The 21,046-nt window shown below is 52.3% G+C and overlaps 1 protein-coding gene across 3 annotated transcripts in view; it reads left to right on the top strand.

Annotated features, from left to right (window-relative positions):
* The window catches only part of DNAH1 (dynein axonemal heavy chain 1), a 77,333-nt gene that overhangs the window by 2,653 nt on the left and 53,634 nt on the right, over positions 1 to 21,046 (top strand). For all 3 annotated transcript variants that reach the window (XM_051852351.2, XM_051852349.2, XM_051852348.2), the window contains exons 3-9: positions 97 to 476; positions 1,307 to 1,379; positions 3,856 to 4,030; positions 4,407 to 4,563; positions 5,341 to 5,473; positions 7,710 to 7,871; positions 8,328 to 8,580. In XM_051852351.2, coding sequence (XP_051708311.2) covers positions 129 to 476; positions 1,307 to 1,379; positions 3,856 to 4,030; positions 4,407 to 4,563; positions 5,341 to 5,473; positions 7,710 to 7,871; positions 8,328 to 8,580 — 1,301 coding nt within the window. In that variant the 5' untranslated portion in view covers positions 97 to 128. The remainder of the gene's footprint in view (positions 1 to 96; positions 477 to 1,306; positions 1,380 to 3,855; positions 4,031 to 4,406; positions 4,564 to 5,340; positions 5,474 to 7,709; positions 7,872 to 8,327; positions 8,581 to 21,046) is intronic.

The raw sequence follows: 21,046 nt of genomic DNA, 5'->3' as shown, positions 1-21,046 counted from the left end.
CATTCCTTCCACTCTCCCATTCTGTAGCATCGAGGGGGGGGCATCCATAGGTCAAGGTGCTCCTGGGGGCTGAGTGCCGCTGCTCCCTTGTCCTAGGTGCTCGGGCTGGGGCAGCTCCCTGACAGCGCATGGAGAAGCCCCGCAGAGAAAGCTGCAGACCTGGAAGGGCTGCTGAGAACCCAGAGTGCAGCGGTGTTCTGAGGACCCAGGAGTCTGCTTCCAGGAGCACTCCTGGGAGCCTGGAACACAGCCTGGAAAGCACTCTTCAGGAGCAAGTACACGGGTTGGAGAATCTCCCTCCAGGCCCTGACCCCAGGTTCCCACCTTTACCCCAGCCCATGGCCCCGTCCATGCTCTCGGTCTTGGGGCCGCCCCGGAAGCCGCCTCTGGCAGGCCCTGGTAAGAAGTACCCAGTGATGAAGCAGCGTGGATTCTACTCAGACATCCTCAGCCCTGGAACCTTGGGTCAGCTTGGGGTGAGTGTGGTAGCCATCCTCGCCCTAGCCTGGGCCCTCCTTGTGGGGTCTGCTTGTTCTGCCCATCTGTTCAACTAGCCCTCCACCTATCCAGCTGTCTGTCCCCCGCCCCCATCCAGTGTTCCACCCCTCCTGCTGTCCGTCCTCCTGTCCATTCAATTGTGACTTATTGGTGAGCTCCTGCTGGGTGCACAGTAGAGATGAGCCACCCATGGCCTGTCGTTGTGGCTTTGTGGGGGAAATGCCCCTCGCCTGGCTTTGGTTGGAAGAGCTGAGACCTGAGGGGTGGTGGTAGTGTCTTGGCTGGGCAAGATCAGGGGTGTGGACAGTGTTCCAGGCCAGGAGAAGAGCATGTGCAGAGGCCTGGGTCCCTGAGCGAGGGTGTGGCCCATGTTAAGGAGGAGGCAGAGTGGGAAGAATAAGTCTGGGGCAGGAGGGAGATGGGGGGCAGCGACCAGGAGAGTTCACAGCCCATGGAGTCCCTGAAGGGTTTTAGGCAGGGCAGGGGCCTAGAGAGACAGGGCAGGGACCCACCACACCCACCACACACCACTCACTCTCTGCTGCCAGAAAGGCTCTTGGGAGAGGAAGTACACGTGGAGATACCTGCTGGGAGTGTTTGAGAAGAGCTGTGCTGGGTCAGAGTGGGGTGTCTCAGGTCTCCATAACTTGGCTCCTGTGGGCTTTGAATGTGAGGAGCTGTGTGAGCTTGCTGGTTCTGTGCCACCCTATTCTCCCTCGTGGGCTTTGGGGAGATGCCTGGCCTTGGGGTCTCCCACATCCTGTCTGTAGGATGCTTTTACACTCAGGGCTCTGGGGTTTGGTTTCAGAATGTATGCCGTGGCCCTTCTGTGAACCAGAGCCTGCTACGTCAGGGTGACCTTGACAAGTTCACACCGAGAGGTCAGTGCCCAGTGTGGCTGGGTGGGCAGGGCCTCTTGGGGTGGGCGTTTGGCCTCGTATTAAGATGCCATTTGGGATGTGACATCCAATTAGAGTGCCTGGGTTCGCGTTCCAGCTCAGCTGCTGACCCTAGCTTCCTGCTGATGCTGACCACAGGAGGTAATGGCTCAGATAACTGGGTTCCTTCCGTCCACATGGGACACAGGGATTGAGATCCCAGCTCCTGGCTTTGGCCTGGCTCAGCTCCAGCCGTTGAGGCATTTGGGCAGTAAACCAGTATATGGGAGATCTCTCTCTGTTCATCTGTCTCTCTGCCTCTCAATAATAATAATAATAGTAATAATTTCAAACAAGGACCAGGGCTTCTGGCCACAGGGAGTTGGTGTGCTCCTGGCTCAGAGCACCAGTTCCCTCAGCAGTGACATGGGGACGAGAGATTCGCTGCTTTGCGAGGGTTTGTGAGTACCCATGAACCAGAGCCTCTTTGTCATTGGCCTTAGCAGAGCTGTGACTAGAGCGCCGCACTGGCCTGGGACTGTGACGGCCAAGGACCCCTGCCTGGCTGGGGTCAGTAGGGCATTTATGCTTGTGTTCTGCCTCTCCTGGGACTTGGGCATGGGGAAGGCTAAGACGCTGTGTGAGTTGCTCCCTGCAGGAGCCCCAGCACAAGTGGGCACCCAGGAGATCTTTGCTGGAGGGAGGGGACCCTCCTCTGACTCTATGGTGAGGCTCAGAGTGCAGCACGAAGGCCATGACCGGTCTAGGAAGCCCCCTGCGGCAGAGGGGAAAATGGTGGCTGCAGGAGAGGCCCTGAGTGGCGGGAGGTGTTGGGCAGGCGCCCTCTCACTATGGTTGCCCCCTTCCAGCAGAGCCAGGTGCCCCTGTGCTCCAGCCCTGGGAAGGCCTGGCTGCTTCCCAGCACTGCCTAGATCAGTTCTGAAGTCTGCAAACCCCTAAACTGGCACAGGCAACGTCACGAGTGTGTGCATTTGTATGCTTCTCTGCAGATCTGGCCTGTAGTGTTCCCCAGTCTCGCAGGCATCTGTGGCCTAGCCAGTGCTTACAAACCGCGGCTCTTGTGGTTGGGCTATCGGAGATGCTAGAAGCATTTCAGATCTTGGAGGACTTCAGATTTTGAATTCTCAGATTGGGGATGTTCCACCTGTCACTGGGAATGGTGCTGCTGCCATCCTTGTTGGGTGGGTGTAGGTGTAGCCAGCAGCCTGGCAGCTCCAAAAAGCTACAGGGTGGTGTCATTCAGGCCGTTGGCAGCCAGCTGTGGAACTCCACCCTGCTGCCTGAGGGTAAGCGGCATGCTCTAGCGGCCTGCCCAGGGCTCCTGGGTGCAGCAGGGGCTGGATGCCAGGCCCTGCTGTCTTCACCCTGGCCTCCTCTTTGGCCTCTGGGAAACTCCTGGGACGGGTACAGGTTATTAGGGGTCTGAACATGGTGTTCTTGGCTGAGCTGTCTTGTTGCTGTGGGGTTCCCTAGTCCTGGCAGCCCCGGTCACAGAGTGAGCTTCAGCTCAGGGCCCAGGCTTGCATACGGACCCAGGTGCAGATTCTGGAGGCTTGGGTGGGGCCCCAGAGGCTGCTCCAAGGTGGGCCCTTCTGCAGTGTGACCACCTCTTGACCCTTAGCGAGGTGGCGAGGCCAGGGAAGGAGGTCATCAGGGCCTCCCAGGGACCCTGGGACTCTGGACACTTCTTCCTCCATGACAGTGGCTAGGGCCCTTGGGATAGGTGGCTCATCTCCTCCTGGAGCGTGTTCCTGCACCCTCTTTCCCCACTCCAGGGGCTCAGTCTACCTGGGACTTCTCCTTGCTCCTCAGCACCCTGTGTCTTGGAAACCCTCAGTCCTTGGCAGGGTGCTGTGGTCGACTGTCCTATCTGTGGGTCTCTGCCCACCAACATCTGCCCCCAGGCCTGGATCTCGGGCTTCTTTCTATCCTAGTTGTCAAAATAGGGGTAGCTGTTTGGTGATGTCGGGGTTACCAGACCACCTGTTCCTAGGGTACCTGGTATGTATCGAGCCTGGAACTGGCCCCTGGGAGTGAATGGTGTTTAGGATCCCATATGCTGGGGCAAGGGAGGGGGGCTCCAGGGTAGTGGTGGTGGCACCCTTCCCATGTTGCTTCCTGTCCAGTGTGAACCCTTACTGGGAGTTTAATTCAACACCTGGTTTCAGTGGTGGCTCCTGGTGCTGGAGATATGAGTGACTTGCAGGGGCACGGTCAAGCATGCTGGCCCTGGACAGGGAGCACTGGGCAGAAGTAGACTTGCTGAAGGCCCTTGCCCCTCCAGGCTTGGACCCCCTTGGGTGCCTCGTGCCACATTTGTCTGTTCCCCAGCACTGCTTAGCCACAAGTGAGCTCTGCAAAGCCTGCCAGCCTGGTACCCACCTGGTGTTTTGTCTTCTTGAGAGAGGGGGTCTCTGGTGTCCAGCCTGAGACCCACAGCCCCTGCTTCTGCCTGCAGTCAGTACCTTTAAGATGCCAGAGGACTTTGAGGAGCGCATAAATCAGCAGTGCATCGGGCCCACCACGCAGCTGCTCACCCAGACTGACTTCCCACAGCAGGCCTATGAGCCCAAGGTGCAGGTGCCCTACAGGGTGCTTCCCGGCCAGTGCCCCCGCAAGCTGGAGATCGAGAGGTATGACTGGGGGTCTGTCCGAGTGAGGGTGTGAGCCTCTACAGACAGCTGAAGCGAGGGGCGCCACAGCAGAATCTGCAAGCACTTAGATAAAATCTTCCAGCCTTTTAGCCTCTTAATAGAACAGACCACGTTCTTGCTTGGTAGTTAGGGCAGGTGGCATTTTGGTCGATGAAGTGGCATTTGTGGGGCAGGACAGGAGGGCAGTAGGAGCCCATGACATTAGTCCTGGATACTACCCCACTTCTCAATAAGTCCCAGAGGAGAAGAGGGCCCCAGAGGAGTCCATGAGCCATGCCTGCACCGTCATGAACCCTGGGACTCCTTGCCAGCACCCAGGGGTCCATTCTAAAATTCCCTCCCTGCCCTTGACCAGGAGGAAACGGCAGTACCTGAGCCTGGACATCGAGCAGTTGCTGGCTAAGGAGGGCATCGACTCCAACAAGCTCATGCCCAGGCACCCGGACCCCCAGAGCCCACCTACTGCCCAACAAGGCCAAGAGCGGGTGTATCCCACCTATCTCCCCCTAAAGGTGAGCCAGGCCTCCACAGACGGCTGTAGGACTCGGCACTGCAGGGTTGGGGGTACGAGACCCCAACTCAGGCTTAGGTATTGGACTAGAAAGGGCATCTCCATGCCGGTCGCAAGTGTTCACTCATCAAACAGGATAGGAAAGACCTGATTCTCAGCTTCTTCCCCGGGAACTGGGGCAGCCTGTGTGCCTGACCCCATCCCTGTCACACTGCAGGCCTAGAAGAAGCCCAGTTGGACTGTGGCGTACCGGACTCCCTAACCTGGCCCTGCCTGGGTGTGGGAAACTTTTTCCTGGTTCACTGAAATGGAGAGACCTGGGATGGAGGAGGCACCAGTCCCAACCCTGGGGAAACGGAGTCTGAGGCAGAGAAAGAAGGAGCATAGCCTGGCTGTGGACGTCACTCCATCCCTCCCCTCCTCTTTCTGGCCCTAAGTCTCTTGTCTGGTGGCCCAAGTGGGGAGGTAAACTGAGTCCAGCTGCCCTGCACGCTGCTAAGGGCTGCCTCCTCACAGCCCTATGTCCCGATTGTTCCTCAGGGAGCGTGAGGGCCCCGTCCCCTTGGGCTGGAGCTGGGCAGTCCCGGCCAGGAGGAGAGTGAACCCATATCGTGCCTGATCCTGCCAGAACCTGTGCATTTGTGGGAGTAGCAGAGGTGGTGGCAGCCCTGGTCCCCAGCCTGCAGTGCTTTCAGCTGGGGAGGAGGCCACCTGGGCACTTGAGTCTCCTGGTACATCCTGCTGCCTGGCCTTGCCACCCCCGGTGCTTGCCTTGCAGGTGTTTGACAATGAGGAGTTTGACTGCCGTACTCCCAGAGAATGGCTCAACATGGGCTTGGAGCCGGGGTCTCAGAACCGGAAGCCCGTCCCTGGAAAAGCCCTGCTGCCCACCAACGACCTTCTGGGGCACGGTGAGCAGGGCCAGCCCAGGGGTGGGGGCAGCGGCCTTGCCACAGACTCCTGGGCTCCCGTGGGAACTGAGGGTCCTTCTGAAGCCTCCCAGCTGGGAGCTGGCCACAGAGACGCAAGAGCTGCGGGGACCAGGCATGGCATTGTCTAGAGAGCTGGATCATGTCTATAGTCTCAAAAAAATGTTTGTCTGGTGATAAAAATATACACACTCCCTGGAAATTTTGAGACATGCCTGCGGGGTGCAGTTGGAGCCTTCCACCCGACGTCACCAGTGCTGTAGCTATAGTGGCCTGTCACCTGTGGCCTCTCCATGGACAACACGTGCAGTCTTACAGTTGCATGCAGACACACACAGACATGCAGTGACACACACACATATACCCTGACTGCCACCTGTTCACAACCCCTAAACATGGATCTGATGCCCCGTGGATTTGCTCACCGAGTGTCCTGCCCCCTCTCTTGGCCTCAAGGCTGCCCTGCTGGCCATGGAGGCTCGCTCCAGTCTGTTGCTGTTGGGAACAGTGCTGGGGAGCCCCCAGGGCTGCTGGCCAGCCTGTGAGCCCGGGTGCTGGTGCAGGCATCTGAGAAAGGCCTGGCTCCTAGTTTGGAGGTTGGAGGTGGGTGCTTCCCCATCCAGGGCTGAGGGCTGTTTTGCTCCATGCCTGGCAGGCCGACGTGATGCCATGGAGTGGGGGGTAGCAGTGACTGGTTTTAGAATTGCACAGCCTCTGGGTAGGGGTAGAGGGGTGGCCCAGCAAGTCCATTGAGCAGGGTGTAAATTGATGTTTCATTTAAAAAAGCATGTTAATACTGGAATCAATTTCTCTGAACTAGACAAGGAGCCCAGAATGTTCCCTTCACTTTGGACTTAATTACAAAAATAATTTAACTCAATTGTTCCCAGACCTCCAATTCCTGGTGATAAAACCAGAGGTTTGGGGCCGTGTTAACCTTAAATGCACTGAGCAGCAGCCACCGGCGAGGCACCTCTGCTCTCATCCTTGGCACAGGCCTGGGCCTGGGTGGTTGGCACCAGAGGGAGAGGGACTTGCAGGGAAGAGTGCTGCCAGAGACCCCCTCCTCATTCCCCAGGGGCTGCTTGTGTGACATCTTTTTCTCTAAGTTGAGCCAAGACAAGATCAGTGTTTTCAGAAAGGAAACTTGGTAGCAAGGGAAGAAAAAGGCAGACAGAACCCGAGCAAGTCAGGTCTACAGCAGCAGCCTCAGCCGCAGGTCAGGGAGCCAGCCCTTCCTCCTTCCTATGCCCAGCTGGAGCTGGGAGCCCAGCAATTTGTTTTCAGCCACTGTGTATTGAGGCCTAGCTCTACTGGGTACCACATGTGTGTGTCTTCCCTCTACAACTGTATATAGGGCACTTAAATACCAGTTTCCATTCTAGGTCCCTTGGGGGAGCTGACACTAGTGTGAGGAGGCTGACCATGAACCAGGACATGATGCACACATAGTGTGACTTTGGGTGCTGTGAGGGGTGCAGACCAGGTCACAGGTCAGAGTGCCTGGGGCAGAGCAGCTACCTTAGGCGGAGATGCTTCTGTAAGGAGAAGCCACTTGAGCGGGGAGCACACCGACACTGAGGTGACCAAGAGTGTTCCAGGTAGAGGGCACAGCCAGTGCCAAGGCCCTGAGCCCAGAGCCAGCTTGGAAATCACAGAACTAGGTTGACATCCAGTGTGGCTGGAGAGAAATGAGTGAGGGGCAACAGCAGGAGTGGGCAAAGGCTTTCAGTCAGTCACTAGGTGGGAGCCCTCCTCACCCAACAGGGCACGGCAGGACGGGGGTCTCCTGCCCTGCCCCCTGGCACTTCCCTGTTCTGACATGAGGGTCCCAGGGCTTCACTGCCAGGGAGGGCTTTCCCTTGGCCTCAGTAGCCTTGCAGGGGTTTGGCTTCCCTATAACAACCTTCCACAGATTTCCTGTCTGCTGGGGGCTTTCCTGCGTCCCATCCCAGCCCCACTGGCCCGTGTCTGAGGGTCATGCCAAGCACCAGGGTGGAGAGGCCTGGTCCTCCCGGTTCCTCCTGTGGCCGGGGGTTCCTCAGAGGCTAGCTCGTCTGGGAGGAAGCAGAGCCCTGGGGTGGGAGAGGGTCACCTGGGTAGGGGAACAGGCAGACCAGTGACCTCCGAGGTCCATTCGCAGCACCTGCTGCCACACTCAGAGACCCTGGCCTTCCCCATGACAGGAAGCACTGGTGGGTTCCCCCTTCTGTTTCAGAGGACCCCAAGAGTCCAGAGCTGGAATATAAATGGTGCGAGGTCGGCGTCCTGGACTATGACGAGGAGAAGAAGCTGTACCTGGTGCACAAGACAGACAAGAGAGGTCTGGTGCGAGATGAGATGGGGAACCCCATCGTGAACGGAGGGGTCACCGCAGAAGGTATGAGCTTGCTGCCAGCTCAGCTCCGAAGTCCGCCTGGGCTGGCTTGCCCTGTGGTGGCTGGCCGGCAGGTGACCAGTAAGAACCAGCAGGCCCACCACTCAGAGACCCCAGGCAGGGCAAGTAACTGTTGTCGGTGTGTCACCTCTGAGCGGCGGGCAGTGCCGTGTTTAGCAGGAGGTAGAAAGGGAGTCCAAGGCCCACGACGCGTGCCCTGCCTGTGATGTGGAGGAGTGGCACAGCTCCTCACAGTTCACACGGTATTTCCATGTCCACCCAGGACACCCTGTGAAGTGTAGTAGGGAAGGGAGGGGGCAGGGAACAGTGTCACACCCATTTCACAGAGAAGGCCAGCGGCTAGCTTCCGGCCCCGTGCGCCAGGGGCACCATCAGCTGGCGCGCGTGGCTCCAGATCCGCAAGCCTGACTGTGTGTCCCCTTCTCCCCTGGCCCCTAGGAAGGCCACCGCTTCTGATCTGTCAGTACTGGGTGCCGCGGATCCAGCTGCTCTTCTGTGCCGAGGACCCTCATGTGTTCACCCAGCGCGTGGTCCAAGCCAACGCCATGCGCAAGGACACGGAGGCGCTGCTGCGATACAACCTGTACGTGGACTGCATGCCCTGTGACGGCCAGCAGCTCATCAGTGAGCAGAGCCTGAGCAGGATCAAGCAGTGGGCCATGAGCACCCCCCGGATGCGCAAAGGGCCCCGGTGAGTCCCTGCCTGGCCCGCCCCAGGTCAGACTTTGCCTCCTCCAGGCAGCCTCTTTGTGTGGGCTGGTCTTGTCCACCGCACTCTGCACTTGTTGAGGCCCCAAATGACTCCAGATCCTCCGTGTCCACACAGACCCACAAATTCTTTTGTTCAAAACATTGTAATGCATTGCTACGATTTTACATTTTGATGCTCACGTGACCCTGGATTTGGCCTGCGGGAGCGTCTTGGGGATGCCTTCTGTGGCCCCCTGACCAACCCTTGTTCTCTGAGCACGTCCTCACTTTGTGGCACAGCAAGAAGTTCCAGGCTCATCTTGTACTTCCTCAGATCCAGCTCTGAAATGAGCGGCTTCTCTCCAGGGGGCCCTGGTTCTGTTTAGTGGGGAATGGTTTTCAGAAGCAGAGATCTGGGAATTCGATGTGCTCATTGCTACTGGGAAATCACTGCTTTGAGTCTCTTAGCGCAGACAGATCTGGAAATAATATCACACTATCTTATATTACGTTATGTATCCTTCACACGTGTCTATGTCTGGTGCTTTATCTGCCGATCTACTTGTCAAAAACCATGAGTTTCTACTGATAACTCATTTTCACCTTCATGTCTCTGTCACTCCCTTCTCTGGAAGCAAGGTGGGTGCTGTTGGTCACCGTAGAGTGACCTAGGAGGCAGGGTAGTTCTGAATCGCTAATCCAGGCTCCTCAGAGCAGCACCTTCGGGTAATCTGCTTTCAGTGTTTCTGGGATGTATAGTCCTGCATTCAAAAGTTACGTGATTTCATTTCTCCCACCTGCTCCACCATGCTATTTTCTTTGTTGTGTGAAATACATCTTGGCTCATTTCTCTTTGTTTTTCCTGTATTATTGTACAAATGAGCAGAGACATATTTCAGACACATGTATGTTTTCTAATATATGAAGAGTAGCACACTGTAGATGTTCTCCTACACCGTGCCTTTTTTTTTTTTTTTAAGATTTACTTTATTAAGGGCTGGTGCTGTGGCATAGTAGGTTAAACCTCTGCCTTTAGTGCCAGCATCCCATATGGGCACTGCTTTGTATCCTGGCTGCTCCTTTTTCGATCCACATCTCTGATATGTCTTGGGAAAGCTACAGAGGATGGCCTAAGTGCTTGGACCCCTGTACCTGCAGGGGAGACCTGGAGGAAGCTCCTGGCTCCTGGCTTTGGATCCACCCAGCTCTAGCCATTGTGGCCAATTGGGGAGTGAGCCAGTAGATGGAAGATCTTTCTCTCTGTCTCTCTTTCTGTAACTCTCTCAAATAAATTTAAAAAAAAAAAAGGTTTATCTTTTAAAAGAGTCAGAGTTACAGAGACAGGTCTTCCATTTGCTGGTTCACTCCCCCCATGGCTGCAAAAGCTGGTGCTGGGCCAGGCTGAAGCCAGGAGTTTAATTTGGGTCTCCCACATGGGTACAGGGTCCCAAGGAATTGGGCCATCTTCTGTTGCTTTCCCAGGCCATAGCAGAGAGCTGGATTGGAAGCAAAGTGGCTGGAAGCCGAACTGGTGGCCATATGGGATGCCAGCATCTCAGGCAGTGGCTTAACCTGTTGTGCCACAACACTGGACCCATACACCTACAATACATCCGGAAATCAGGCTCTATCAGTTGGTTGAGATTTGCTTCATTGCTTTTTTACAACTGCATAGTATTCCTTTGTGTGGGTGTGTTGTCATTTACACAACCATTCTCTGATATATGGAAATTTGGGTCATTTCCAGTATCTTGAAATTATAAACAATGTGCCATTGAATAATCTTGTACATTTATATTTTTGTATTGATAGAAGTGTAGCTTTTGGGTAATTTCTTTAAAAACTATTTTTAAAAAAGATTTATTTGAAAGAGTGGGAGAGCGAGAAAGAGAAAGAGATATTCTAATCTGCTGGTTTATTCTCCAAATGCAAACAGGCCAAAACCAGGAGCCAGGAACTCCATCCAGGTTCTTCCACATGGGGTAGCAAGGGCCCAGGTACATGGGCCATCTGCTGCCTCTCAGTCACATGAGCAGGAAACGGTATCAGAAGGAGAGGTGGGACCCAGTCCCAGGCGCTGTGATATGGTGTGTGGGTGCCCCGAGTGGCAGATTAACCTGCTGCATGTCCATGCTCACCCCGTGCCTAAGTTCTTTTTTTTTTTTGACAGGCAGAGTGGACAGTGAGAGAGAGAGACAGAGAGAAAGGTCTTCCTTTGCCATTGGTTCACCCTCCAATGGCTGCTGCGGCCGGCGCACCGCGCTGATCCGATGGCAGGAGCCAGGAGCCAGGTGCTTTTCCTGGTCTCCCATGGGGTGCAGGGCCCAAGCACCTGGGCCATCCTCCACTGCACTCCCTGGCCACAGCAGAGGGCTGGCCTGGAAGAGGGGCAACCGGGACAGAATCCGGCGCCCCGACCGGGACTAGAACCCGGTGTGCCGGCGCCGCTAGGCAGAGGATTAGCCTAGTGAGCCGCAGTGCCGGCCCACCCTGTGCCTAAGTTCTTGTAAGTGGAATTGCTAGGCCCAAAGAGAACTGTGAAAGTAGTTCTGTTAGGGATTGCCAGATCTCCCTCTAGAAGGACTGTACGCCCTGTGTGCCTGCCAGCAGTGAGTGAGTGCCTTCCTGAGGGTGTGCGAGAGTGCTGCTTGATTTCTTGCCAATCTGGAAGGTTCGTGGATAAGAAACAGCGTTTGAGTATAGCTTGAGTCCTAGCAGTGGGCTGGATACTCCTTCCATCTTTTTATACGATCAAGGGCAATTTCTACGTCTTTTGGTGACTTCTCTCTCCCAGGTCTTTTGTCCAGTTTTTCCTCTCAGGTTTTTGGGTTCTCATGCCTCTCTCATCGGTGACGCATGTTGTGAATATCCCCTCCTGCCTTGTCAGTTGGATTTTGACCACGGTTGTGGTGATTTTGCAGTGTAATAGGTGGTGCTTATGAGGGCAGTTTTATTAAATATTCTTTTTGCATCTGGATTGTGGGTCATAGGAAGTCTTTCCTTATATTGGCATTTTCTTGCAGTAGTTGTGTGTTTCATGTTTTCGCATTTATATTCCTGATTCATCCTTGTGTATGGTGTGTGGTGTGGCTCCAGTTGTCCTAGCAGCACTAACTAAAACGTCCTTCTTTGGCCATGATTTGGGGTGCCACTTTTACCACATACTTATTTCTTCTCCTCCTCCTCCCCCCCCCCCTTTTTAAAGGTTTGTTTTTCCATTTATTTGAAAGGCAGAGTGACAGGCAGAGGCACAGACAGACAGACACACAGAGAGAGGTCTTCCATCCTCTGGTTCGCTCCCCAAATGGTTGCAATGGCTAGAGCTGGGCCATTCCAAAGCCAGGAGCCTGGAGCTTCTTCCGGGTCTCCCATGTGGGTGCAGGGGCCCAGGGATTTGGGCCATCTTCCACTGCTTTCCCAGGCCATAGCAGAGAGCTGGATCAGAAGAGGAGCAGCCAAGATACAAACTGGTGCCCATATGGGATGCTGGCACGGCAGGCAGCTTTACCCAATATGCCACAGTGCCAGCCCTGACCCTTTTCTTTTTAAGGCTGAATAATACTCCATTGTGTGTGTATAAAACACTTTATTTACCTAGTTGTCCACTGATGTGCACGTGGGTACTCTGAACGTGGGTGTCCAAATACCGAGTCTGCTTTGAATTCTCGGGAAAATGTGCTGTGAAGTGGAATGGCTGGATCATATGCTAATTCGAGTTTTATTTTGTGAGAGGCCATCAGCCTGTTTTCCACTGCAGCTGCTCCAAATTATGGGCCCCCAAGTAGGGCACAGGTGTTCTGGTTTCTCCACGTCCTTACTGATATTTTCTGTCTGCGGGTGTAGATGTGTGTTTTAAAATAGTCATCCTAGAGGGTATGAAGTAGTATCTCACTGTGGTTTGGATTTGCGTTTCTTTTTTTTTTTTTTTTTTTTGACAGGCAGAGTGGACAGTGAGAGAGAGAGATAGAAAGGTCTTCCTTTTCTGTTGGTTCACCCTCCAGTGGCCACTGTGGCCAGCGCATCGCGCTGATCCAAAGGCAGGAGCCAGGTGCTTCTCCTGGTCTCCCATGGGGTGCAGGGTCCAAGCACTTGGGCCATCCTCCACTGCACTCCCGGGCCACAGCAGAGAGCTGGCCTGGAAGAGGGGCAACCAGGACAGAATGCGTCGCCCCGACCGGGACTAGAACCCGGTGTGCCGGCGCCGCAAGGCGGAGGATTAGCCTAGTGAGCCGCGGCGCCGGCCAGATTTGCGTTTTTCTAATGGTAACTGCTGTTGAGCATCTTTTTATATGCTTGTTGGCCAAGTCCTTTGATCTGTTCTCCTTGAGTTTTATGAGTTCCTCTAAATATTCTGAATGCTAATTCCCTATCAGATTAGTTGATTTCCAACAAATTTCTTTTTCTGAAAAAAATTTTTTTTTTAAAAAAGATTTATTCATTTATTTATTTGAAAGGCAAAAATACAGAGAGACAAGGAGGGAAATTGATCTTCCATCTGTTTCACTTCACAAATGGTCACAATGGCCAGGGCTGGGCCAGGTCGAACACAGGAGACTGGAATTCCATCCTGGTCTCTCACGTGGGTGGCAGGAGCCCAGGTTCTTCTACTGCTTTTCTAGGCCACTAGCAGGGAGCTGGAACAGCCAGAACTCAAACCAGCGCCCTTTTGGGATGCCAGCATTGCAGGTGGTGGCTTAACGCACCGCTTCACAAAGCTGGCCCCAGTTGTATCTTTTAACATAGAAAAGTTTTCATTTTGACGAAGTCCAGTTATTTATTCTTTTGTTGTCTATGCCTTTGGTGTCATATGCAAGAAATTGTTGTCAAATCCAATGTCATTAAAAGTTTCCCTTATACTTTTTTCTAAGGGTTTTGTAATGTCAAGTCTTATGTTTACATTTGAGATCCATTGTGAGTTAATCTTTGTATACAGTGTTAGACAAGGGTTGCACTTCATTCTTCTGAATGTGGATATAACCCAATTTTTTTCAGCACTGTGTGTTGAAAAGACTATTTACTCCACTGAATGGTCTTTACACCCTTGTTAAAAATCATTGGACCAGGGGCCGGTGCAGTGGCACAGTGGGTTAAAGCCCTGACCTGAAGCGCTGGCATCCCATATGGGCACTGGTTCGAGTCCCAGCTGCTCCTCTTCCAGTCCAGCTCTCTGCTGTGGCCTGGGAAAGCAGTAGAAGATGGCCCAAGTCCTTGGGCCCCTGCAACCACATGGGAGACCCAGAAGAAGCTCCTGGCTCCTGGCGCAGCTCTGGCTGTTGGGGCCAACTGGGGAGTGAACCAGCAGATGGAACACATCTCTCTCTGTCTCTACCTCTATCTGTAACTCTATCTTTCAAAGAAATAAAATAAATCTTAAAAAAAAAATCTCTGGACCGGGGCATTGTGGTGTCATGGGCTAAGCCCCTGCCTGTGGTGCCAGGATCCCATATGGGTGCCAATTCGAGTCCCAGCTGCTGCTCTTTCTATCTAGCTCTCTGCTATGGCCTGGAAAGCAGTAGAAGATAGCCCACATCCTTGGGCCCCTGCACCTGTGTGTGAGACCCAGAAAAAGCTCCTGGCTTCGGATCAGCACAGCTCCGGCCATTGTGGCCATCTGGGGAGTGAACCAGCAGATGGAAGACCTCTCTCTCTCCCTCTCTCTCTCTCTCTCTACCTCTCTGTTACACCTCTCAAATAAATAAATAATATCTTAAAAAAATCACTGGACCACATATGGGAGGGTTTATATCTGGGCTGTTTGTCCCACTCTGTTGGTCTGTCTTATCTGTTTCTGCCAGCAGCACACTGTTTTAATTACTATAGCTTTGTAGTAAGTCTTTATTTTTTTTTAAGATTTATTTATTTACTTGAGAGGTAGAGTTACAGAGAGAGAGAGAGAGAGAGAGAGAGAGAGAGAGATATCAAGATCAACCTTCTGTCCACTGGTTCACCCCCGAAATGGTTGCAATGGCCAGGGCTGGGACAATTCAAAGCCAGGTACCAGCAAATTCTTCCAGGTCTCCCACGTGGGTTTTACCTGCTATGCCACAGGCAGAGTGGATAGTGAGAGAGAGAGACAGAGAGAAAGGTCTTCCTTTGCCATTGGTTCACCCTCCAATGGCCGCCGTGGCTGGTGCGCTGCTGCGGCCGGCGCACCGCGCTGATCCGATGGCAGGAGCCAGGAGCCAGGTGCTTCTCCTGGTCTCCCATGGGGTGCAGGGCCCAAGCACTTGGGCCATCCTCCACTGCACTCCCTGGCCACAGCAGAGAGCTGGCCTGGAAGAGGGGCAACCAGGACAGAATGCGTCGCCCCGACCGGGACTAGAACCTGGTGTGCCGGCGCCGCAAGGCGGAGGATTAGCCTAGTGAGCCGCGGCGCCGGCCAGTAAGTTTTGAAATCAGGAGATTTTAGTCTTCCAACTTTGTTCTTTATTTTCAAAATTGTTTGGGGTATTTGGTGTTCCTTGAGGTTCTACGTGAGTTGTAGGATGTATTTTTCCATTTCTTTCTTTCTTTTTTTTTTTTTAAAGATTTAGTTGTTTATTTGAAAGGCAGAGTTACAGAAAAAGGGAAGAGAGACAGAGTTAGTTCACTCTTCAAAGGTCTGCTAGTCCAGGCTGAAGCCAGGAGCCAGGAACACCCTCTCTGGGTCTCCCACTTGGTTGGCAGGGGCCCAAGCACTTGGGCCATCTTCTGCTGCTTTCCCAGGTGCATTAACAGGGAGCCATATCAGAAGTGGAGCAGTCGTGCCTCAAACCAGTGCTCATATGGAATTGCTGACATCATGTGCAGTGGCTTAACCTGCAGCTCTACAACAGCAGCCCCAGATGTCTGTGTTTCTGCAGTGTTGGGATTTTGATAATGTTTTTGCTGGGAGGCAGAAACTCAATCCAGGCCTCGTACGTGGATGGCAGGGACCACTTGAGCCATCACTGCTCAAGTGTATTAGCAGGAAGCTGGAGCTGGAAGTAGAGCTGGGACTTGAACCCAGGCACTCCATATGGAACGCAGGCTTCCCAAATGACATTTTAACTGCTATGCTAAATGCTCACCCCATGTTTTGTATATTTCTTGTTGAGTATATCTTCCTTCTTTTTTTTTTTTTTTTTTTTTTTTTTTTGGACAGGCAGAGTGGACAGTGAGAGAGAGACAGAGAGAAAGGTCTTCCTTTGCCGTTGGTTCACCCTCCAATGGCCGCCGCGGTCGGCGCGCTGCGGCCGGCGCACCGCGCTGATCCGATGGCAGGAGCCAGGAGCCAGGTGCTTTTCCTGGTCTCCCATGGGGTGCAGGGCCCAAGCACCTGGGCCATCCTCCACTGCACTCCCTGGCCACAGCAGAGGGCTGGCCTGGAAGAGGGGCAACCGGGACAGAATCCGGCGCCCCGACCGGGACTAGAACCCGGTGTGCCGGCGCCGCTAGGCGGAGGATTAGCCTAGTGAGCCGCGGCGCCGGCCTATATCTTCCTTCTTTAAAGCAAAAATGAAACTCAGGCTGCGCTATGGTGTAGTGGGTGAAGCCACTGCCTGCAGTGCCAGCATCCCATGTGGGTGCCGGTTCTAGTTCCGGCTGCTCCACTTCTGATCCAGCTTTCTGCTATGGCCTAAGAAAGCAGTGGAAGATGGCCCAAGTCTTTGGGCCCCTGCACCTGTGTGGGAGACCGGGAAGAAGCTCCTGGCTCCTGGCTCTGGATTAGTGCAGCTCCAGCTGTTGCGGCCTTCTGGAAGTGAACCAGCAGATAGAAGACCTTTCTCCCTCTCTCTTTCTGCCTCTGGCTCTCTGTAACTCTGCCTTTCAAATAAATAAATCTTAAAAAAACTTTTAATTTATTTATTTTATTTTATTTTTTTTATATTTTTTTTATTTTTTTTGACAGGCAGAGTGGACAGTGAGAGAGAGAGACAGAGAGAAAGGTCTTCCTTTTGCCGTTGGTTCACCCTCCAATGGCCGCCACGGCCAGCGCGCTGCGGCCGGCGCACCGCGCTGATCCGATGGCAGGAGCCAGGAGCCAGGTGCTTTTCCTGGTCTCCCATGGGGTGCAGGGCCCAAGCACCTGGGCCATCCTCCACTGCACTCCCTGGCCACAGCAGAGAGCTGGCCTGGAAGAGGGGCAACCAGGACAGAATCCGGCGCCCCGACCGGGACTAGAACCCAGTGTGCCGGCGCCGCAAGGCGGAGGATTAGCCTAGTGAGCTGCGGCGCCGGCCCTTAATTTATTTTTAAGAGATTTATAAAAATTGCTTTTATCTTCTTTTTTTTTTTTTTTATTTTATTTTTTTTTTATTTATTTTTTTGACAGGCAGAGTGGACAGTGAGAGAGAGAGAGAGAGAGAGAGAGAGAAAGGTCTTCCTTTGCCGTTGGTTCACCCTCCAATGGCCGCCGCGGCCGGCGCGCTGCGGCCGGCGCACCGCGCTGATCCGATGGCAGGAGCCAGGAGCCAGGTGCTTTTCCTGGTCTCCCATGGGGTGCAGGGCCGCTTTTATCTTCTTTATTGCTGTTATAAATGAGGTTTTCTCTGCTATTATGCTTGTTGATTAATTTCAAACATTTTTATTTATTTATTTGAAAGAATTACAGAGAGAAAGAGAGAGACAGAGATCTTTTATCTGCTGGTTCACTCCTCAAATGGCCACAATGGCCAGGGCTAAGCCAGGCCGAAGCCAGGAGCTTCATCTGGGTCTCCCACCCAGCACCCAAGCACTGGGGCCATCTGCTGCTGCTTTTCCAGGGAGCTGGATCAGAAGTAGCATTAGCAGGGAGCTGGATCAGAAGTGGCACAGCCAGGACTCGACTGGTCCCCATATGGGATGCCGGCACTGCAGACGGTGGCTTAACCCTATTTTTAATGTTTGAATTTGTTTTATCCTAAATTTTCTGGAGATTTCTAAGTACATAGTATCTTTAAATAGAGATAGCTTTACTTATTCTTTTCTAATTCTTATTCCTTTAATTACTTTCTCTTATTTAATTAAATATTTTTAATGTCTCCAGTACAATATTGAATAATGGGGACAATAGTAGTCCTTTCCCGGTTTCTGATGTTACTGGAATTGCCTCTGCTGTTTCTCTGTTAGCATAGTGCTGGATTTAGCACTGTATTTATCTGTTTATGTGTACAATATCAATTGCTTTCTAATTTTTAAAAATTATTTATTTGGAAGTCAGAGTCACAGAGAGAGGACACACACACACACAGAAAGAGAGAGAGATCTTTCATCTGCTGGATGGCCGCAATGGCTGGGGCTTTGCCAGGCCGAAGCGAGGAGCCAGGAGCCTCTTCCAGATCTGCTGCACGGATGCAGGGGCCCGAGCACTTGGGCCATCCTCTACTGCTTTCCCAGGCACTTTCACAGGGAGCTGGATAGGAAGGGGAGCAATCGGACTTGAACCAGTGCCCATATGGGATGCCAACATCACAAGTGGTTTCTTCACCCGCTGTGCCACAATGCTGGCCCCTTGTTTCTGTTTTTAAGTACCTGAGGAGATAATCATATGAATGATCTCTTAGCATATTGTAGTACATTAATTGATTGCCTAATACTGAAGTAACCTTGCTTTTCTCTCATACATCCCACTTGGCCATGGTATACCTTTAGTATTTTTTTTAGATTTACTTATTTGAAAGGCATAGTTACAGAGAGAGATCTTCCATCCACTGGTTCAATCTTCAAATGACCCAATGGCCAGGCCGATGCTAGGAGCCTGGAACTCCATGTGGGTCTCTCATGTGGGTGGCAGGGGCCCAAGCACTTGTGTCATCCTCTGCTGCTTTCCCAGGTGCATTAGCAGGGAGCTGGATCAGAAGTGCAGCAGCTGGGACCCAAACTCTCACTCATATGAGATGCCAGCTTTACAGGTAGTGGCTTAACCCATTGTGCCAAATGCTGGTCATTTAATTTTTTTCATTCTAATGTGATTTATATTTCCCCTTGAATTCAAGATTTGTTTGATATAAGGTTTTAAATTTTCCCTATGGCAAAGTCTTGTTAAACCTTTTTGTTAATAATTTCTAGTTTCATTGCATGGAGATCGGAGAGTGATCTTTATAACATTAGCTGCTGACGTTTTCTGTGACTTAGTATATGATCAGTTTTTGTGAATGTTCTCTTTGCCCTTGAGAATAGGGATATTCGCTGTACTTAGGGCCTGGGGGATGTACAGCCCATCACACCCAGCTGAGTGATGACATCATTTTTGTTTTCTAAGTCCCCACTGGCTTCTGGGCACAGAGGGTGCTGTGTGGTGCTATCATTGTGAATGGTGGCTTCTGTTCTGCATCAGTTCTAGTGCTTGTGTCCTGGGTTTTCCTTTGTTTGACGTCACAATTGCAACCTGGCTTTCTCGCCATCTCCACTCAGCTGTGCATCGCTCTACTCTGAGGCTTTCTTGGTTTGTTTGAGATGTGCCTCTTAGATTCAAGCCTAATAGTTCACTCTTGTATTGTGGGCCAAATTAAAAATCTTTTTCTTGTAATAAATCAGCAATGCTCATTCACATTTGTGGCTATGACAAAATGGATTTCATCTCAGTTCTGTCATACTATTTCACGTCATAGCTGTGTGTACTATAATGCAGTGTGCTGCTTATAGGGTATGTTTTTTTTGTTCTTTTGATGCTTCTTTGAGTAATTAGGAAGGTTTACACTTCAGTGGTTTCTTTCGTACTGTACCCCATAATCCCCTGCTTTACTCTTTAACCTTTAATACTTGATTTGTCCATTTTTAGAAAATTTTAAAGATTTATTTGTTTATTTGAAGGACAAAGTTACAAAGAAGCAGAGTCAGAGAGAGAGAGAGAGGTCTTGCATCTGCTGGTTCACTCCCCAAATGGCTGCGACATCCAGAGCTGTGCTGAACCGAAGCCAGGAGCCAGGAGCTTCTTCCAGGTTTCCCACATGGGTGCAGCGGCCCAAGCACTTGGGCCATCTTCTACTGCTTTCCCAGGCACTTTAGCAGGGAGCTGGATCAGAAATGGAGCAGCTGGGACTTGAACTGGCACACATATGTGATGCTGGTGCTATGCCACAGTGCCAGCCCATACATTTAATTTTTGGTTTACAATTTATTCAGGAGGCAGAGAGTGAGAGGGGAAAGTCAGACAAGCGGAGGAAGTGAGCTCCCATCTGTTGCTTCACTCCCAAATGCCTGCAACAGCCAGGGCTGGGCCAGGCTGAAGCTGGAAGTCAGGTAATGTGTCTGGGTTTTCCATGTGGATGGCAGGGACCAAGCTGCTTGGGCCATCACTGCAGCCTCCCAAGGTCTGCATTAGCGGGAATCTGGGGTCAGAAGCAGGACCTGAATATGAACTGAGGTACCGCTGGGCAGGATGACAGCATCTTACCCATGGAGCCAGATGCCCGCTCCTGGTTTGTCCATTTTTGACAGTATCCTCTAGCTGCTTCCTATTATTGCTGTGCTATAATCCTCACTCATCCTATTTCACTCTGCTTGTCTGTTCCTCCTTCCATTTTCAGTTGCTTTTTTTCTGCTTAATATTCTTTTTTAAAAGATTTATTTATTTGAAAGAGTTACAGAGAGAGAGAAAGAGAGGCAGAGAGGCAGCGAGGCAGCGAGAGAGAGAGAGAGAGAGAGAGAGGGAGAGAGAGAGAGAGGTCTTCCATCTGCTGGTTCACTCCCCAGATGGCCACAATGGCCGGAGCTGTACTGATCCGAAGCCGGGAGCCAGGAGCTTCCTCCAGGTCTCCCGTGCGAGTGCAGGGGCCAAAGACTTGGGCCATCTTCCACTGCTTTCCCAGGCCATAGCAGAGAGCTGGATTGGAAGAGGAGCAGCCGGGACAAACTGGCGCCCATATGGGATGCCAGCACTGCAGGTGGAGGCGTCACCTGCTACGCCACAGCGCCAGCCCCTCTATTTAATATTCTAACATAAAATTCTTCCACTCTTATCTCTATATTTGTTTTAGGCTAAAGCTTACAATGGCTATGAAATGTTTTGGGCTTTTCCCCGTGTCTTTCTTGGTCAGATGAAGCTCCTTTCCTGCGGATCCCTTGTGAAGAGTGCAGAGCTCCTTCACTTCCCGCCCGGTTCACACTCGAAGTGCAGCCCAGCTGCATGGAACTCCTTAGTTTACACTTTTCTATCTGAAAAAGAATCTATTTATTTGAAATTCAGAGTGAAAGAGAAACACACAGAGAGATCTTCCATCTATGGGTTCACTCCTCCAATCTTGGCAATGGCCAAGGCTGGGCCAGGAGCTTCATTGGGGTCTCCCAAATGGGTGCAGGGGCCCAAGCACATAGCACCTCTTCTGCTGCTTTCCCAGGGAGCTGGGTCAGAAGTGGAGCACCTGGGACTTGAGCACCTGGGATGCCAGTGCTGCAGGCAGAGGCTTAACCTTCACTGGCCCCTTGAATTAGAGTTTCAAATATTAGTTCTGTTCCATTGTTTTGTTTTCTTCACCAGAGATTCTATTATAAATCTACGTCTGTGTATGTATGAGGGCACTTAAAAT

Source organism: Oryctolagus cuniculus, chromosome 10, assembly GCF_964237555.1.
Source record: "Oryctolagus cuniculus chromosome 10, mOryCun1.1, whole genome shotgun sequence".
Lineage (NCBI taxonomy): Eukaryota > Metazoa > Chordata > Mammalia > Lagomorpha > Leporidae > Oryctolagus > Oryctolagus cuniculus.
This window is presented reverse-complemented; position numbering and strand designations above follow the sequence as displayed.